The sequence below is a fragment of the Labrus bergylta genome, chromosome 11 (assembly GCF_963930695.1).
Source record: "Labrus bergylta chromosome 11, fLabBer1.1, whole genome shotgun sequence".
Lineage (NCBI taxonomy): Eukaryota > Metazoa > Chordata > Actinopteri > Labriformes > Labridae > Labrus > Labrus bergylta.
The window spans coordinates 26749692-26765967 of NC_089205.1; the positions used below are offsets into that span (position 1 = coordinate 26749692).

At 42.7% G+C, this 16276-nt stretch overlaps 1 protein-coding gene across 1 annotated transcript; it reads left to right on the plus strand.

Annotated features, from left to right (window-relative positions):
* The first annotated feature begins 62 nt into the window (after positions 1 to 62).
* Positions 63 to 15634, plus strand: LOC109991234 (zinc finger protein 729). The gene is made up of 18 exons (XM_065960546.1): positions 63 to 664; positions 1534 to 1883; positions 2216 to 2285; positions 2367 to 3960; positions 4086 to 4095; positions 4780 to 4932; positions 5767 to 6106; positions 6663 to 6737; positions 6883 to 8313; positions 9572 to 9620; positions 10450 to 10609; positions 11771 to 11869; positions 11995 to 12196; positions 12298 to 12368; positions 12689 to 12814; positions 13048 to 13333; positions 13754 to 14499; positions 15153 to 15634. The coding sequence occupies exons 1-18, from the start codon at positions 247 to 249 to the stop codon at positions 15417 to 15419; spliced, it is 6447 nt and encodes a 2148-aa protein (XP_065816618.1). The 5' UTR covers positions 63 to 246; the 3' UTR covers positions 15420 to 15634.
* The last annotated feature ends 642 nt before the right edge of the window (positions 15635 to 16276 follow it).

Below are 16276 nucleotides of genomic sequence, written 5' to 3' on the forward strand. Positions count from 1 at the left end.
TCGCCTGTTGAGCGCTTTTATTTTGAAATAGGGACGTGACACAGGAAGCGGATGTTCTTCACGGAATCTATTCGGCGACGCACAGTCCACCATGTTTGACAGTGAACGTTGGGTCGAAACGTTAAAGACAAAGTTGTTGTGTTTAAACTAAGAACTGAGTCTGACTGAAGTTGAAGATTTAGTTTAAAATGTTCGCGGAGCTGTCGGACGAACTTCGCTGACTTCGTATCTCGACTGAAGAAAACAATGGAGACGAAGTTCGGCAGCGAAGTGGCGTCGATCGTGGAAGTCGCCATCCAGGCTACCGTGTGTGTTTTCAGGGATGTCTGCGAGAAAGAAGCGCCAAACTCCGAGTGGCAGGAGGCGAAGTTGGGCGAAGTTCAGGAGATAGAGAAGAGTCTGGTGGTCCAGATCCACAGGGTGTTCGCGGAGTTCTCCTCCGAACTGTTCGAGGAGAACGAGGCTCTGCGGGCCAAAGTGGAGCAGCTGGAGGATGTGCTGCAGAGGAAAGCCGGGCAGCTGGAGCAGGAGCTGGAGGCCAGGGTGGGTCAGCTGGGCAAAGACATGGAGGAGCTGGAGCAGGAGCTGAAGAGCATCAGTGAAGGGGGCAGCAAGACACAGGAGGGACCGACCCACATCCTGCTGCAGGACGGATCAGTGATGGGTGAGAGGCAGCACATCAGAACCTCACCAGGCTGTATCTGAGGGAGGGGCGGGGTTTGTGGCTCAGTCAGGAAGTTTACCTTCAAACTATGTCTGCAGATGAGGATGCATTCAGCTCTCACTGAATCTGATGACCTTTTGTCAATGTGACGTCATTTAACAACACGCAAAGTGTCAGTGGAAGAACCCTGAGCTGCAGTGCACCAAACTTCTGATTTGTATGACTCCTTCCCCAAGGCAGTTCAGACTCCTCACAGGAGCTTTTGCATTCATTTATTTTTATTTATTTGATATATATATATATAACAACAACAAAACAAGCAACCCAAAACAACAAAAGTCACACACACACACACACACACACACACACACACACACATCACCAATGACGTAACCATGACTTTTGCAACCACAATAATGTTTCCATACCTCTCCTTTTCATTATATATTTTTATTAAATTAACATATCACCACATTTTTCCTCATGCCAACCTGTATCTAAACATCCTCCATCACGTGTTGCCATGGAAACCATCTGCATCTTGCATTTTGCAGTCTTATTTTGAAAGTTATCTTTTCCATTATGTAAAATCTTAAGCCAGTTCAATGTTATTTCCTTCTTGGCTGCTACGAGAAGTGTATGTAACAAGAGAGACGTGTTGGTGCTTCTACTCCCCATCAAGTCAAATTAACTTTACATGTTCCATGTGATATTTTAAATTGCTTTATTCTTTTTTTCCTGTGGGAGTTCATCATTTCTATCCTCGGTTTATTCTAACTCTTAAGAACACATCACATCTGTGGGCCTGTGAACATGAATGAAAGGATCAAAGCTGATGTTTGTCTCTCTGTGTCTCTGAAACTGGACAGGCACACAGGTGTCTGTCTCTACTCCTGCAGCTTCTCCGGTTCCCGCGGAGGAGTCCACCCTGACCCTTCCTCTGGCTCCATCAGTGAGCGACGACGATGCTTCCGGCTCGGCGGCCGTGCCCGTCATCGACCTTAACGCTGCGACTGCACCGATGATGTTTGTCGGGGGGGTCGGCTCTGCTCCCACGTCGCTGTCGGAGGGCGACAAACAAGTCGTCGATGGGCCGCCCGCTCCATCGACGGCTCCTGATCCTACGGGGACATCCGCCTCGCCAGGATCTACTCCAACCCGAGAAGTCTCCAGTCCAGAATCCAACAACGTCAGTGGTGTCGACTCAGCGCAAGAAAAGGTTTGATATGTCTTCTGATTTAAATTAACTCTGCGGGTTTTGATCAATCTGAAAGGGAAACGTCTTCAAAATCTCCTCACTTCTATTCTTCTGTGCGGTTTAGTTTTTTAAATGAGTGATTTCTCACCCTGGTGGAGAAGAAGAGAAAACTTTTTAAGGGAAAAACAGATTGTGTGATTTTCTATCGCTGACTTAAAAAGAACAAACTGAGCCGGGATGTATTCTTAAATATTTTCTTGTGTGATGTTTCTGTATTAAGAGGAGCTGATTTAATACAACCAACATGTGTTGATAGTGTTTGATAATAAAAAACATTTTCTTCTTCTTCCTAGAAATCTGTGGAAGAGGCACCTTCAGGGAGAGCGAGGAGAATCAGGAGACCAACGTCTAAAGTCCTAGAAGGTATGACGATACTGAGTAAACACTGGAATGAAATCTTTAAATAATGAACGACTGATTCTAGATTTCTGATGTAATTTCCAGCGTCCATGGTGCAAAGCGCTGAGGAGAATAAAACCAGGTCAGGTGGCGTGCAGGGCAGGAGGCTTTCAAAGAGCGAGCCTCAGACTGTGAAGCGTTTCCCCTGTGAGCTTTGCAGCGCCAGTTTTCATTGGAAAGGTGAACTGAAGAAACACGTGAAGGTCCATAAGCAGCCGTTTCCTTGTGAGCAGTGTGGCAAAAGCTTCCTGGAAAAGAAGTCTCTGGAGAATCATCTCCTGCGTCATGAGACACACAAAGCCCCGCTGCCCTTCCCCTGTCCTCAGTGTAAGAGATCGTACCGCAAAGAGCAGTCGCTGCAGAATCACCTGAAGCGTCACGAGCGGCACAAACCGCCCAAACCGTTCTCCTGTGATCAGTGCGGGAAGACTTTCAGAATAAAAGCATCTCTGGAGAATCACCTGCTGCGCCACGAGAAGTGGAAGCAGATGTTGAAGTGCATGCTCTGCGATAAGACCTTTAGGCTGCCGGTGCAGCTGAAGGGTCACATGGCGGTGCACTCGGAAGAGAGACCGTTCAGCTGTGCCACGTGCGGGAAAGAGTTCAAGAGTAAAGACACGCTGCGCTTCCATCAAATGGTGCACACGAACGCCAGAAAATACAAATGCACAATGTGCGAGGAGGCTTTCAAATACGCGCACTCGCTGACCGTGCACAAGAGGAAACACACGGGCGACACTCCGTTCATATGCTCCGTGTGCGGCCGCTCGTACAGGACCGGCACGGCTCTAAAGAGACACAGCCTGGTCCACACCGGAGAGAAACCGTTCACCTGCCACATATGTGGAGCCCGGTTCAGCCTGAACAACAACCTCAAGAGGCACCTTCGCATTCACACGGGGGAGAAGCCGTTTACCTGCCAGGAGTGCGGCAAGAGCTACTCCGACAACAACAAGCTGAAGTCTCACATGCTCGTCCACGGCGCCAGAAAACCTTTCATGTGCGACCTGTGCGGGAAGACGTTCCTCTTCAACTGCAGGCTGCTCATCCATCAGAAGTACGTGCACGCCGACAGGAACGAGGACACGGACGGCACACAAAGAGTCTTGCAGGCGAGAAAGCGAAACAAGTCGCTGGTTAAACCGTTCAGCTGTAAGATCTGTCTGAAGGGTTTCAGCGCTGCGTGCTCCCTCAAGCTTCATGAACGAGGTCACAGCGAGCACAAGGAGTTCAACTGCGGCATCTGTGGGAAGTCTTTCCATAACAAATACTCTTTTGGATATCATCAGAGAAGCCACTCGGGGGAGAAGCCGTTTGTGTGCGATGTGTGCGGGAAGAGGTTTTTCCACGCTGGCAGTCTGAAGCAGCACGAGCGGATTCACACCGGGGAGAAACCGTACAAGTGCGACCAGTGCGGAAAATCCTTCAGAACAGACGGAAACTTCTACAGACACTTGAGGATCCACACGGGGGAGAAACCATTCGAGTGTTTGTACTGTCACAGGAAGTTCCACCAGTCGAATCAGCTCAAGTCGCACATGCAGGTCCACACGGGGCAGAAGCTCTACCCGTGTCAGCAGTGTGGCCGCAGCTTCTCGGATTCAAGGCAGCTCAAAAAACACACCTGTGACGGCTCGTAGCCGAGGTGACGCCGCACTGCAGAGTCCACCACAACGCTCATGCTTCATCCGTTTGTCATTAATGAAACAGTGGTGTGTTGTATCAAGGGAGACTGAATAACTTGAGTTTGATCTTGAAATCTAGCTTAGCTGAAGTAGACAAAATAACTTAAAAAGTTCTGTCTTAAACTGTCAATGAGAGCTGTTTCTATTTGCTCATAAATCACACAGACAGAAGTTTAATCCATTCCAGTTCAAAGAATATTCTTTTTTTACAATTACTTTGTGAAACTACAAAACATTTGCTTTAACAACTTCATAACAGTTAAAATAAAAAAAATAAAAAGAAGTGGCAGTAGCTGAAATAGTTTGCTCATTTAAGGCCTCTGTTTACTCTCCCTTGTTATTGCTCCTGATGTGCTTGAGTTCAAGAATCAATCCAAATTCATTCATACGGTAAAAAATAGTCACAGCTCAGCTCTTTTTCAGAGTAGAGAAACAAAGTTTTGTTCTGGTCTTTCCAATACCTTCTTTTTCCTCTTTACTTTTCAAATGCCGCTTAATGAATAGAAAACGTTTTCCGACTAAGAGCTATTAAGATGTAATTATTTTTTAAGGAAAACGTTCAAATGGTGAAATGGCTTTCTAATTATAATTATATTATTTCTGTTTGATAAGGCTCTGTTTCTATTTTCTCTGTTTGTTGTTGCAATAAAACAATATGCAAATCGAAGCCACTTTTAAGAGCTTTATTTTGAAATAATACAGTTAAATCTACGCTGCCTCCATTTCCGGTATGTATGCCGCTAACTTCACTGTTGCTGTTGGCAGTTTGAGAGTCGGCCGTTGACTTTAAAGATAAAATGTCGGAACACTTTGTGTTTTGTGGTGAAACAAAAACCATCCTGGAGACAGTTATTAATGTCGCTGTTGATTTAATTAAAAACTCAAAAGAGGAGAACCTGGTGAAGGAGCCAAACCGAAGACGGGAGGTGAGTTAACGGTTCAAATTCTGCGGTAACGCCGTTTTTAACCGTCAGAAACTCTAAATGTGGGAGATTGACCCGACGGAGAGAAAACAAGTGACGTTACGGTGACAAGCGGAATAAAGATGGCGGACTAATCCCTCGCTAGCTAACCTTCACTGGGAAGACAGTTCTGAGAGTCAAAGTAACAATTATGGAAGAAAATGTTTCTGAAAATTGTTTTAAAAGAACATTTATGTTTTTTATTGACGGCGTCTGTGAAATAAATGTCTGCTTTAACGTCACAGCAATAAAAACAGTCTGAGGTGACTTTGTTTGATGTGTTTCAAACTCGTTACTGGAGTGAAATTATCTGAATTATTAATTAAATTAAATTACATGATGGTTTGTTTTTATTTAATTTCAGAGGGATTGCAATTTTTTTTAAGCCTTTTTAAGAATTATTTCCAATTAATTAAATTGACAGAAGCTGCCAGTAGAGTTTATTATTTTAAATCAATACATTTAATAAACCAGCTTACTTTAAAGAAGAGGTTTTCTACCTTTTTGATATATTTCCACACATTAGTTAAACCAAAATGCTTCTTATAAATAACTATTTGGGACACAAAGTCACTTTAGCATCAAACCTTTAGCTCGAAAATGTACCCAGTTTTCTGTATATAATGTTTTTGATGGGTTCTTTTCGTTTGTTCTCAATAACATCAACTGAACTATGTGTGGGCAGAGTTTGGATCAGGATTTGGTGCTCATCAGAGAAACTGTTCTTTCATTTATAGCAATATTTTTTTTTTTATTATTATAAAAAATAATGTTGACTTCTTGTTTTAATCCTGACAGACAGATTTAGCAAACACTTTGGAAATGTTGGCACGCGAGGCAACAAGAAAGATGAATGGCATTTTCTTCCAACTGTCCTCAAAGCTGCTCAACGAAAACTCGACTCTGAAGGTGGAAGTGAGCCGGCTGGAGAGCGAGCTGAAGACTTTGAGTAGAGACTTTGAAAATGCTCGACTGTGGAGAGAAAACGTCCTGAACGGCTGCCCGGTCCTGTTCGAGCAGAGCGGCTTGATCCACACCTTGAAGCCGATCGGGAAGTTAAAACTGAAGACGGGTGAACTGACTGATGGAGGCGCAGAATCTTCACCTGCTGTAGAGATACAGGGCGGACACGATGCTGGTGAGATTTCAGTAAAGCGTTGAAAAACATCTCTGCAGGTGTTTGACAGGTGTGGAGGAGGAGACGGGTAAAACCTTAAGACAATGAGAACGGCTCCTGTCCAAAAGAACAGCAAAAGTAGTTTATATAAAGAACGTTTCATGTCCACAACATATTTAAATCTCATAACAGAAAAGATAAAAGAATAAAAAAAACAGGAACACCTTCTCAGTTTTAATTTCCAATGAAGTTTAGCAGGTTACACAATTTTCTTAAATTAATAAATCATATATTTTCCAGGCATTAACGCAGGACAACATCTTTCAAGTATCCAACACAGTGCAAACAAATAAAGTCTGTCTTTACTGCAATCCTTTGAAAGAAAGTGTCATTTGTTATAATCTGATAAAAACATGTTTTCTTGTGACATCCTTTGAATTTGCAGAACCAGAACAGGTACTTTTAGTTCTGGAGGATTTCAGAACCGATCAGCATGTTTTATTACGGGGAACATTTCTTTAGTTGACTCTTGTCATGACTCGTGTGTCCTCTTTCTTTTCTTTACCGTGACTCACAGATGTTGGGGAGACAACAGAGGAGGTGAACTCTGAAGCTGTGTCCTCAGAAAGGAGACAAGAAAAGATTTTAAACGGTAAAACCATGTTTGAATATCGTACTGTTCAACACTATGGCTCATTAAGTATTACTTATTTGTATCAACATGTTTCTGTTGGTGTTGTTCTTTTATTCTGGACATGAGTGATGGATTTTTAACTCTTTCTTTTAAACGTTTGTAGACGACGTGGAGGATCGCACCACAGAGGAATGTAAAAACACACAGGAAGCAGGAGTCAGGAGGAAAGGGAAGATCTTTGTGTGCGATGTCTGTAACAAGAGCTTCAACAGGCAGTTTCATCTGATGAAGCACATGAACACTCACAAAGAACAGAGGCCCTTCTCCTGCGCCCAGTGCCCGAGGAAGTTCAGGAACACGGCGACCTACGAGTACCACCTGCTGCGGCACGAGGAGAGGAAGTACGCCGCCTTCAAGTGCCAAGTCTGCGAGAAGACGTTCAAGAGCAAAATGAACCTGAAGACTCATCAGCTCGTGCACACCGACACGAGGCCGTTCACCTGCTCCACCTGTGGGAAGGGCTTCAAAGCCAAACACAGCCTGCAGGCTCATCAGACGGTTCACTCCGTGGAGAAACCGCACAAGTGCTCCGAGTGCGGCGAGAGCTTCAGGTACGCCATCACGCTGCAGTGCCACAGAAGCACTCACACTGGGGAGCATCCCTACAAATGCGCTGTGTGCGGCAAAACTTTTGTAAAGAGGAGATCCCTCCGCACGCACCAGTCCGTCCATCGAGGGAAAATCTTCACATGTGAGACGTGTGGAGCGGGCTTCACCCTGCAGCACAACCTGAAGAGACACATCCGAATCCACACGGGCGAGAAACCGTTCAAATGTGAAGTCTGCGGGAAGAGTTTCATTCAGGACAACAAGCTGAAAGTCCACATGCTGCTGCACGGGGCGTCAAAGTCCTTCATGTGCGACCTGTGTGGGAAAACGTTTCTTTACAACTGCCAGCTGCAGAAACACCAGAAGGTTTCTCACAACGACAGACACGGGCAGGTCGTCACGCGGCGAGCTCGAGAGCGAGGCAACCGGAGAGTGATCTACCGGCGGGACAGGACCACAGTCGACGTGACGCCGTTCAGCTGCAAGACCTGCCACAAGGGCTTTGACACGGCGCCCGCACTGAAGAGACACGAGCTCATTCACACGGGTCAGATGCAGCACAACTGCGACACATGCGGGAAGTCGTTTTTCTACAAAGCCACGTTCGACTACCATCAGCGGATCCACTCCGGAGAGCGGCCGTTCGGCTGTGACGTGTGCGGGAAGAGGTTCATCATCCTTCAGGCTCTCAAGTCCCACAAACTGCAGCACTCTGGAGAGAGACCGCATAAATGTGAGCAGTGCGGCAAGGCCTTCAGGATCTACACAAACTACCTGAGGCACCTACGGGTCCACACGGGGGAGAAGCCGTACGAGTGCGAGGTCTGTGGAGCGAAGTTCAGGCAGCTCGGACACGTCAAGTTTCACATGCAGGTCCACACGGGAGAGAGGCCGTACTCCTGCAGCAGCTGTGGACTCGGCTTTTCAGACTCGAGGCTGCTGAAGAAACACAACTGTAGTGAGAAAATGTTGGGAAACACACTCAGTACATCATGAAACTAAATGTGTGGATTTCACTGATTCATCGATGATGACTCTGTATTCTACCCTGAAGAAGATCTCAGATAGTGATTGTCCCGTCAAGGCAAAGCTCTGTTTGTTTGTTAGTTCAAACCTGCATCGTTAGTTAAATGACTGTAAAGAGAGACAGCTCTATACTGCCTGGAGAAAAGTTCATTTAAACTAATAGTCTTGAATGATTCATAGTCACCTGTTTAAATTAAATACCTTCAGACGCTTGAAAGAAGCATCAGGGTGCGTGTGAAAGCATTTAATGTTGACAGTTAAAATTGTCCACAGATACAGAAACAGACAACTGTGATACCTAAAAGAATCTGCTTTAAAATAAAGTTTTTTTATTATTTGATGACCTGATTCATGTTTTCAGTTTTCTATAGTTATTGAATTATATATCTGATTTCTTTGTTTATTCATTTCTTTATTTATTTCTTTATTTATATATTACATAGATAATGAAGGCGATGACATTACGCTTGTTGATGTCATTATTTATTTGAACAAGAATCTGTTTTTTGTTTTTTTTTCCCATCTTATCGAGCTTGCTAGTAATGCTGTTCCTCACTGTGACCACTGGGGGGTCAGAATACGTGATAAAAGTAAACTCCAGAGACCATCCAGACTTGAATTGAAATCCTTTTGTGAATACGTTTTTAAATAAAACATGTTTTGCTGTTTTATTTATAATAATCTTGTAAAGAATCGTAAATATTCATTGATATTCATTCAGAGTGCGCTAGCAAAACCAGAGGTAAGCCGCCTTTTTTATTTAGTGTTGCAGTTTCTTATATTGGCCACTGGAGGGCAGATGAGTAAACAGAATAAAATAGCTACAGAAGAAGCGACTAGAGGAAAACGAACTTGATGATTAAAAAAATAGATCGGTACAGTTGTTTTAATGTATTTATCAAGCCGTGTTTCTAATTTTAAAAGCTTTACTCTCAAGCTTTCTGCGTTATCTTTTGTAACTTGACGAGTGTTACCCGGATGTAGTTCTGATATTTGACCACTAGAGGGCAGTAAACTCACAAGTGTTAGGTAGTTATTTCAAGAGTTAGCTAATATGATCTCTAGAGCAGCCAAAAGTTAACAATACAAACATGTCTGGCTGATATTGTTGTTGGTTGTGAAATCTTTACAATATTAGTTTTTGAAGCGTATTATTATTATTTTTTTATCATTTATTTTATTTTAATCATACTGAAGTTCCTTCATCTGGCCACTAGAGGGCAGTGAGCGCCAACAAACCAACAGTGAACTTAGTTTAACGTCAAGGTAGATACAATGCAGACAACGTTTCCGGTAACAATTTTTAAAGTAAAATAAATTACAAACTTGGATCTAATCTAAATCATTATAGTTCTTACATAAGAAGTTCAATATTACACTTTTAACATCAGCCTTAGATCGATCGTATGAAGGTGGTGTTAAGGTTAGGCCTATTTATTTTGTACTTTATTGTAGTTGGTACAAATTTACAAACTGAGGCAAACATGCACTACATTCATAAACAATTATTTAAGCAGAATAAACACATAACTTAGGGAAATCAAATCACAAGATATGGTATACAATATTAGTAAATCAAAGAAACAATAAAAAAAACAACATTTTTGGACAGTTTGTTTGTGAGGTAATATTAATGTATTTAAAGTGATGCACATTTGGATTTCATGAATTCATTGTAGTTGGTCCATTTTACAATTTACAAACTGAGGCAAACATGCACTACATTCATAAACAATTATTTAAGCAGAATAAACACATAACTTAGGGAAATCAAATCACAAGATACGGTATATAATATTAAAGTAAATTAAATTAAAAAGAAACAGACGCAACAAAAACAAACATTTCAGGACAGTTTGTGGAGTAATATTAATTTATTTAAAGTGATCTTTAGCACATTTGAATTTCATGAATTGTGCTGAATGGAGTATTCGTGCTTTTATTTTGAAGTCATTCACTTTGGAAGCGGAAGTCGAGATCCATGTTAGTGCTGAGAGTTTGTAGTTCATCGTAACGATGACATTGTAGCACACGAGTGTTTATGTTTCGTTATAAAATAATAAATAGAATCCAAACACTAAACATTATTCTTCAGGATGTCAGATCCGGAGTCGCGGGTTGGCGCCATTCTGGAAATTATGGTTACGGCGTCTGTGACAGAAATGACGAAAGTTATCAGCGGTTCTGATTCAACTCGTGCAGAAGAGTGTTCACACGGTGCTGCTGAACACACAGACGCGTTTCAGGACGACAAAGTGAGTTTTAAGAGATGTTTGTGTCGGTGCTGTCGGTGTCGGTCTCCCCGGTGATGAGGAACAGCCGGCCGAGCATAGAAATAGAAGAGCTAGCTACCAGCTGTAGTTCCCGTTCAACCACTAACTCCAATAAACAATCACTAGGATGCTTTTTTTTCTCAGTTGTATTTATTTTGAAGTTAAACTAGATGAAAACATTCAGGTTTGTCTCATAAAGGTAAAACAACAAAGGAGAAGAATCCATCTTTGATCGCCATTTTGAGTTGGGCTGCAGGCTCAGGCCTATCTATCTGCTGTATGTCTACAGACGTTTTTCAGCCACAGGTTTCTGGGACGTTTCAGCTGCAGGGTTCAGGTGTTATGACGAGAAATGCATCCCAGACAAGTGATGCATGCACCAACAATCAAAACACAGCATACAACAACAACAACAACAACAACAAAAATGTGTTTCCACAGTTATTAAAAGATAAAGACCTCACAAACTAAATGCACAGTTGACCACCTCACAGTGCAATACAAGTGTGCAATATTAACCTTACAAACAAAAAACAGTGCAGTTATATAATGTGAAAAATATGTGTGCAATAAAACAAAACATATTTATATTTTTATCCCCTTGTTATTTTTTTTGTATTATATCTTTGCTTTAATACAGTGTATACCTTCTGTACAGTTTATTTTAAATCACTTAACTGTTACTACAACTTATTTATTTTTACTTTTACTTTTTTTGTACTTTTCTACTCTTTTAATGTTATTCTATTTTATATATAATTTTAACTTTTTTTGTAGAAGCTGACTCAGGGAGAAACGCACAAGAATTCCAATGTACCTGTAACTGTCCTGTACCTGTGCAAACGGCAATAAACATCTATTCTATTCTACACAGAAATCTAATCAATGAAGTCATACACACTACAAAGCAAACATCACTTACCACAAAAGTGATCATACACACACACATACATCCATAAAGTAACTATTCACATGCTTTGGAGAACAGATAGGTTTTGAGTGTTTCTCAGATTTAAAGCAGACGTGTTAAGCTCTGTCTCGTGTTAGTGTCACTCTCTCTGGTTTTTAAATTGATCTCGTCATGGATATGAATTTATCCAGGGTGTATGTGACTTTCACAGTCATCTGTGTTGTTCCCGTCAGGTGATCCAGTTCAGCGTCTTCATGGCATCTCTGGCTCGAGAGGCCGTAGAGAAGATCTGCGAGCTTTTCCACGAATGTTCTTCTCTGCTGCGGCTGGAAGTACGTGACCTCTCTGTGTGTGTCAGGACGTTTGTTTAGCAGTCATCGAGAATTAAAAGGAATCAGAGATCTCAATCAATCCAAATCTGCATTTGTAATGATTTGTGTTTGCCTCCGCTCCTCAGGTGACGCAGAGTGTTGCAGAGATCGAGGACCTGAAAAGGAGGCTGGAGGAGGCAGAGACGGAGCTGATGCTGGTGCTAGAGGGCAGCAGAGGCCAGGTGGAGGTAGAGGAGGTGATAGTGGGAGGGACTGCTCCAGCCAACGGGGGAGGAAGAGAGATAGTGAAGGGCCGGCGCTCAGGGAGGAAGAGTCGCAGATGTGAGGGTTGTTTACACGTTAAATACATCAACTTTAGAAAGTACAACTGCCTCAAAAAACTCTGAAAACTTTAAAATACTGAAAAAAATGTTGTGGCATTTTCACAGTTGTGGCTGGCGGTGATGCTGGAGTGAAGAGGTCGCCTATAATTCACCTGTGGAAAGGCAGAACTTATGAGGTAAATCCTGTCAGGTCGTGTGCAGATGATATGACATCTTAATGCTGCTCTGTTTCCAACATCTCTTCCTCCTGCTTTATTAAAAAAAAAACTTGTATTTATAACTAATAATAACGTAAATATGGTTTCACCTAATTGGAATAAAGAAGCCCGAGCTAACCAAAAAAAAAAAACCTATACTAAAAATCACAGAACATGAGGACAGAGGGTCAAGATGCTGTGCTGTCTTTGCTTTAACCTTTAAATCTGTCCGTTCTCTCTCTCTCTCTCTCTCTCTCTCTCTCTCTCTCTCTCTCTCTCTCCCTCCCTCTCTCCCTCAGGACAGTGTCCAGCCCGTGATTATAAAGGAGGAAGGATGGGAAGCGTTGGCTGACCAGGCGTCCTCTGATTCTGGTCAGTACAGAGATGACCAGGCCCAGGACAATAGTGACGACCCAGACTACCAGGTTGACTGAACAAACACCTCGTTCATTTTCTGCTTCTAATATTTTATCACATGAACACAGGGTCCGTGTTTCTAAACTACAGACAGTGGTGATTCAGACCATGTGTCAGTGTGGGTTTAGAGGCCAGTTTGTGTTAAAAACTAAAAATCTATTTAAAAAAATAAAAAAATGTCAGTGTATTCTTGGATTTTGTTGGTCAATACTAATCTCCATGATTTTTTAAACCGCGTTAGCTGGAGCCAGAAGATCCAGAAGACGGCGATCCAGGATTCACCAGCAGACCCAAACGTGTAGTTAAACCCAGGACCAGTCGAGGTCGAGCAAAGAAGGAGAGGAAGACTCTGAACAAGCTGCCTCTGAGCTGCAAACTATGCAGGAAGACCTTCCCCAAGCTGCAGCAGCTCAAAGCCCACCTGGCCGTCCACGAGGCAAACACAGAGAAACCTTTCCACTGCTCTCAGTGTGGAAGAGGTTTCTCATTCCAGCGAAGTCTCAATGCACACATGCTGCTTCACACAGGTGAACGTTTTATTGTTTGTCAGATATATGTCTTAAAATCAACGATTAAATAGTTAAAGGGACGTAAGAGCTCCACAAGAAACTCTGAGAAAGTTGGTGGTGCAACTTAATCAAATATGATGCCTATTTCAATAACATTTATATTCACTCACAGACGATCTTCAGCTTTTTTTAATGACGTAGTTGCTCATTTGTCTTTGTTCAGAGAGAATCATTTAGACTAAACTACACAGTAAAGTTCCTTAAATACAACACAAAGAGTTTAAAGGAGCTGAAAAACTCAGCAGGGCGGCAGAAAAAATAAAATCTGGAAAAATCTAAAATGTATTTCTTTACATTCAGAAATGTTTAGTAAGATCTTTTATGTATTCATGTAACATATTCTGTTATTCTTAAAATACTCGTTGCTGTCATACTCAGGTGAGAGACCACACACCTGTGATGTTTGTGGAAAAGGTTTCACCCTGAAGCAGCTCCTCAGAAACCACCAGCGTCTCCACACCGATGTTCGGCCGTTTCGCTGCGATCAGTGCGGAAAAAGCTTCTACCGAGCTCACGGCCTGAAAATGCATCAGATGGTCCACACGGGGGAGCGGGCTTACAACTGCCAGCACTGCAGCAAGAGCTTCACAATACCAGGAAACCTGCAGCGACACCTGCGCATACACACGGGGGAGAAGCCGTACAAGTGTGAGACTTGTGGTAAAAGCTTCAACCAGGCAGACACTCTGAAAGGCCATCAGCGGATTCACACCGGCGAGCGCCCCTTCAGCTGCGAGACCTGCGGCAAAAGTTTCATCCAGAAGAGCGCGTTGAAGATGCACCAGAAGACCTCGCACGCAGGTGAGAACACGCTGGCCTGTGTAGCGTGCGGCACCGTGGTCGCCTGTGTGGACTCGCTTCGGAAACACCTTCAGACGCACGCAGCGACCATCCCGTGTACGTGCGTGCTCTGCAGCCAGCGGCTCAGCTCCATCACCGACCTGCGCTCGCACCAGCAGCACCACACGGTGGTCCGGCCTCACAGCTGCGGCCTCTGCTGGAAAAGCTTCAAGTCGTCCAGTTACCTGAGGATTCACATGATGACGCACAGCGGCGAGCGGCCCTTCACCTGCGACGTGTGCGGCCGCATGTTTACACAGCACAGCAGCCTTAAATCTCATCAGGTAGGTTTTCTGTTTTGTTTCTGTGACTGAAAAGTTTAACAAAAAGTGAAGAGATGCCCCGACAATCGCATTCACTGTGTTTGAGAGACAGGTTGCATTTTTTTTGCACTTCTGACTAATTTTCTAATTAGATGAAACTTGGCTATTTTTTATTTATTTTTGGGCTTTTTGTGCGTTTAATGGAGATATGACAGTGGATAGAATCTGAAATCAGGGAGAGAGAGAGTGGGGAATGACATGCGGGAAGGGAGCCACAGGTGGGATTCGATCCTGTGCTGCCTGCTTGGACGACTATAGCCTCCATACATGGGGCGTGCACACTAACCACTGGACCACCAGCGCCCCGAACTTGGCTGTTTAATGTGTACTGAGGACACTTCCTGTTGACATCTAGTGAATCTGGATGTATAAATTAGGGATTCAATTACTCTAAAATCAACTGTTTTGTTAAGTCTAGTATTTGTTAAAAGGATCAGTGTTCATATCTTTAAAGGTGACAGAGTAACTTCATACTTCCTCAGGAAATTATGTAGGAACGGTTAGGATATAAATACCCAGATGTTCTTGTAGAAGGAACACTGTGGTGTTGTATTTTTTAAAAAGACTGTACTGCACCTGAAAATGATTTTTCTCTTCCCCTTCCTCTCTTAAAGGTGGTCCACACAGGAGAGAAACCGTTCAGCTGCGATACATGTGGGAAGTGTTTCAGCAACACGGGCAACCTGAACAGACACCAGCGTATCCACACCGGGGAGAAGCCGTTCAGCTGCGACACGTGTGGACGCAGCTTCAACCAGGGAAACAGCCTGAAAGCCCACCAGCAGATACACACGGGGGAGAAACAGTACATGTGCGACAAGTGTGGGAAGAGTTTCTCCTACCTGAGGAACCTGAAGGACCACAAGTGTTTCTACGTCTGACACTAAACTGAGATCAGTCGTCTATTGAGTTTTCTCGTGCCTGTTCAGGAAGAAACGAGTGGATAGACCATAAACTATGAATGTGCAGTTATAGGAGTTTTGTTAACTATGAAGGTAGAAATGTGTGTCTTCATTTTTCAGCTAACTACAAAGAAAGTGGTGGGAATAGATGGAGGAGTTCAAATGCTTTCATTAAAAACTATTATAAAGCTGGAGACAGTTACTGTGTACATCAATGTGGTTTCAGGTTCAAAATGTTTAAAGGGTTAACTTTTTATAGGATTGTTAAGTTATTACCTGACACTGATCAAATAAGGTATGACAGATTGAGTTAGGAAAGCAAAATAGAAAAGAAACCAACTGAGATGAAGTCACAAAATAATCCTAAACACTATACATGAAAGAGCTTTTGGATGAAAAGGAAAGACAAAATGTCACATTTCTAAGTGGAAATAATTCACATTTTGAATTTCTATATGCTCTTTGTTTCACTCGAGGAACCTTCATTCACAGAGAGTCTTTTACGTTATTTTTAAAGTCTTTTAAAAGCAGAGATTAGAGGTGTTAGAAATTTACTGTCAGCTTTTAAACTTTTCTTCAAAATTATTTACAGTAAAAAAACAAATATGACATGATTTGCAGATTTGTACTTTTAGTTAAAAGAGTGAGACTTAATGAATTCATCACTGATTTCAGTAGAGTTTGAGATTCATGATGTGAATTTTATACTTTTGGAAGACTGACCAACGCAATGCTTCATTTGTTTTAATGAAATTAATCCTTCTGAGGATTTAATCTTCCTGTAGGCTCATAGATTTGAAGAGTTTTCAAACCTTTAACATCCCTCTCAGTCACTG

Coding starts and splice junctions, on each gene's coding strand:
- LOC109991234 (XM_065960546.1), top strand. CDS start 247: ATGGAGACGAAGTTCGGCAGCGAAGTGGCGTCGATCGTGGAAGTCGCC. Junction 665..1,533: donor GCAGGACGGATCAGTGATGG/GTGAGAGGCAGC, acceptor GAAACTGGACAG/GCACACAGGTGTCTGTCTCT. Junction 9,621..10,449: donor GAACTTAGTTTAACGTCAAG/GTAGATACAATG, acceptor ATTATTCTTCAG/GATGTCAGATCCGGAGTCGC.